Below are 2500 nucleotides of genomic sequence, written 5' to 3'. Positions count from 1 at the left end.
GCAGCCCTTCATGTTTTGTCTAAACAAGAAGGCGTTTATGTGTTCTACCTGTGGTAGGAAACGCGAAACAGAAACTTGTTTCAATGTGTTAGAACTAAATGGAGAAAAAGGTGAGAAAATAAGAAGCCTAGGCTTGTGTTTCAGTTGCCTAAACAGTGGACATGTTTCTAGAATATGTAGAGCACGTATAAAGTGTACAAAGTGTAACAAGGACCACAATGCTATGATGTGTAACATGAAGTTGGATATAAGTCCAAAGAAGGAAGAAAGTGAAGGAAAAGAAAGTGTTGTTAATGAGTAAAAGCAGCAACGATTGCAACAGCACTGTAGGAAAGAAGCGTTTGGCTTCTCTCCTAAAGTGTTGTTAATAGTGAAAGGCCTGAGGATGTAGCATTGCTGTCAGGGCAAGGCAGTAAGTGTACCATCTTGCAAACAGCCAAGGTTCAGGTACCAGTAGAAGTAGAGATGATACTGTTGTCATTGCTCAGCTAATGTTTGAAAGTGGTGCGGACAGATACGTTAGGAGTAACTTTGTGATAAAGTGGATTACTAGTGCACCTATGACGTATTCTAATTTCGGTGGTCATAGTGCTGGAAAGAATGAACATAGGAATGTTTTCAAGTTAAGATTGTGGAACTCCGAAAAGAAAGTAGTACCCATCATTGCTGCCGAAATTTCCAGAATATCTCAGCCGTTGGTTAGACCTGTTGTCCCATGCTCTGTCCTCAATTCATTTACATATTTAATTATTTAGTATTAGCTGATGGTTACCACCATGATTCTCCCATTGAAATTGACATATTGATAGGTCTAGATTTCTATAGGAATTTAATTTTTTCAGTAGATGCCTTATAAAGGAATCAAGTTGTAGTTATGAAGTCTGTACTTGTTTATGTTTTGAGGGGCAAAGTGTATGAATCATATCACAATTCTATGTACTCTGCACCACAATTGTTGTATATTTCCTGTTTCAAATTCATATTTGAATATTTTTGGGGTATGGAAACTAGTATTTAATTCTAAGGAATTTGTAGAGGGTCATAATGATACCAGAGTCTTGAGAGAATTTGAGATTGCAGTACAGTTTGTGAATAGTCGCTATGAGGTTGCACTTCCTTGGAAAGATGACTCTGCTAAAGAAAGATTTTTAAATAATGAAGGTATTGTCCGTACAAGGTTAAGTAAGCTTATGGTTAAATTAGATCGAGATAAGGAGCTAAAGAACGAGTATCAAAAGTTTTTGATGGTTACGAGGCTGATCACATAATAGAAGAGGTGCCAAATGAGGAAAATTCAAATGTGAATCCCGTGTACTATATGTCTCACCGTCCAGTAGTGAAGTTAAGTAGTTCAAGTATTAAGATGAGGCCTGTGTTTGATGCCTTTGTCTCTTGTTACAATGGTGTATCGTTGAATGACTGTTTATCCTCAGGCCTCTCACTCAACCCTAATTTGGTTGAAGTGCTCATTCGTTTTCGTCGTTGGCCCATTGCTATTACAGCAGACATCAGAAAGGCATTTTTGCAAATCAGTATTCAAAAGGAGGATAGAGATGTTCATGGGTTTTTATGGTCAAGAGGCAATGGTACAGTACGGCACATGAAATTCAGACGTATACCCTTTGGTAACGTGGCTAGTCTATTGATGCTGAATGCCACCATCAAATATCATTTGGATAAGTATCCCCAGACTAATGTTGTGAAAGAATTGAAGGCTGACATGTACACAGACAATTGGCGGAGTGGTGCGGATACTGCCATTGAAGCACGTGGCATTTTTGCTGATGCTAGGATGAATCTTACAACACTTGTGTCTAATAGTTTGTTGATTAGTTCAAAGTCACATGACAAGATGGCCTTTATAAGTAGTGATGAACCTAACACTGCGTAAGGCCTGAAGTGGTAGAATTTACATGATACTTTCTCCTTTGATGGCATAAGACTCGACCCTAATATAGAAGTAGTTTCTACCAAGCCAAGCATCCTTAGTTTGTTAGCTAAGATATTTGACCCTTTAGGATTAATTAGCCCATTTGTCATGTATAGCGAGATACTTTTTCAAGAAATCTGAGAATTGAATGTAAGTTGGCATCAAGAAGTGCCATCAGAGTTGAAGTCAAAGTTTCAGAGATGGCTCCTAAGTAGCCAAAGTTTCAAGTCCTTTCCCATAAACAGATGTTATTTTCCACAAGAGGTTTAGGTGAGGCTTTGTCAGGTAGAACTTCACGGGTTTGGTGGTGCTTCAGGAAGGGGTTGTGGAGCATGTGTATACTTGCGAGTTCCTGTAGAGAACAACTCGTATAAGGTGTCATTAGTAGCCTCCAAGTCAAGAATTGCACATACGAAAACTTACCTTGCCGAGATTAGAACTTATAGGATCTCCTTTGTGTGCAAGATTAGTTAACTTTGTTAAGAATACTCTCAACATAGGAATGTTAGAGTTATGTGTTGGACAAATTTTGCTATTGTTCTGTCATGGGTTCAAGGAGATGCTAGTAAG

General features: G+C 38.5%; 1 protein-coding gene across 1 annotated transcript in view; it reads left to right on the top strand.

The window, feature by feature from the left end:
- Nucleotides 1-1318: 1318 nt before the first annotated feature.
- The window catches only part of LOC143033698 (uncharacterized), a 1248-nt gene continuing 66 nt past the window's right edge, over nt 1319-2500 (top strand). Inside the window, exons 1-2 of the mRNA XM_076199182.1 lie at nt 1319-1887; nt 2431-2500. The exon at nt 2431-2500 is cut by the window's right edge and continues 66 nt beyond it. Coding sequence (XP_076055297.1) covers nt 1319-1887; nt 2431-2500 — 639 coding nt within the window. The remainder of the gene's footprint in view (nt 1888-2430) is intronic.

This window comes from Oratosquilla oratoria, chromosome 16 (assembly GCF_046742065.1).
Source record: "Oratosquilla oratoria isolate Oo_2021 chromosome 16, ASM4674206v1, whole genome shotgun sequence".
Lineage (NCBI taxonomy): Eukaryota > Metazoa > Arthropoda > Malacostraca > Stomatopoda > Squillidae > Oratosquilla > Oratosquilla oratoria.
This window is presented reverse-complemented; position numbering and strand designations above follow the sequence as displayed.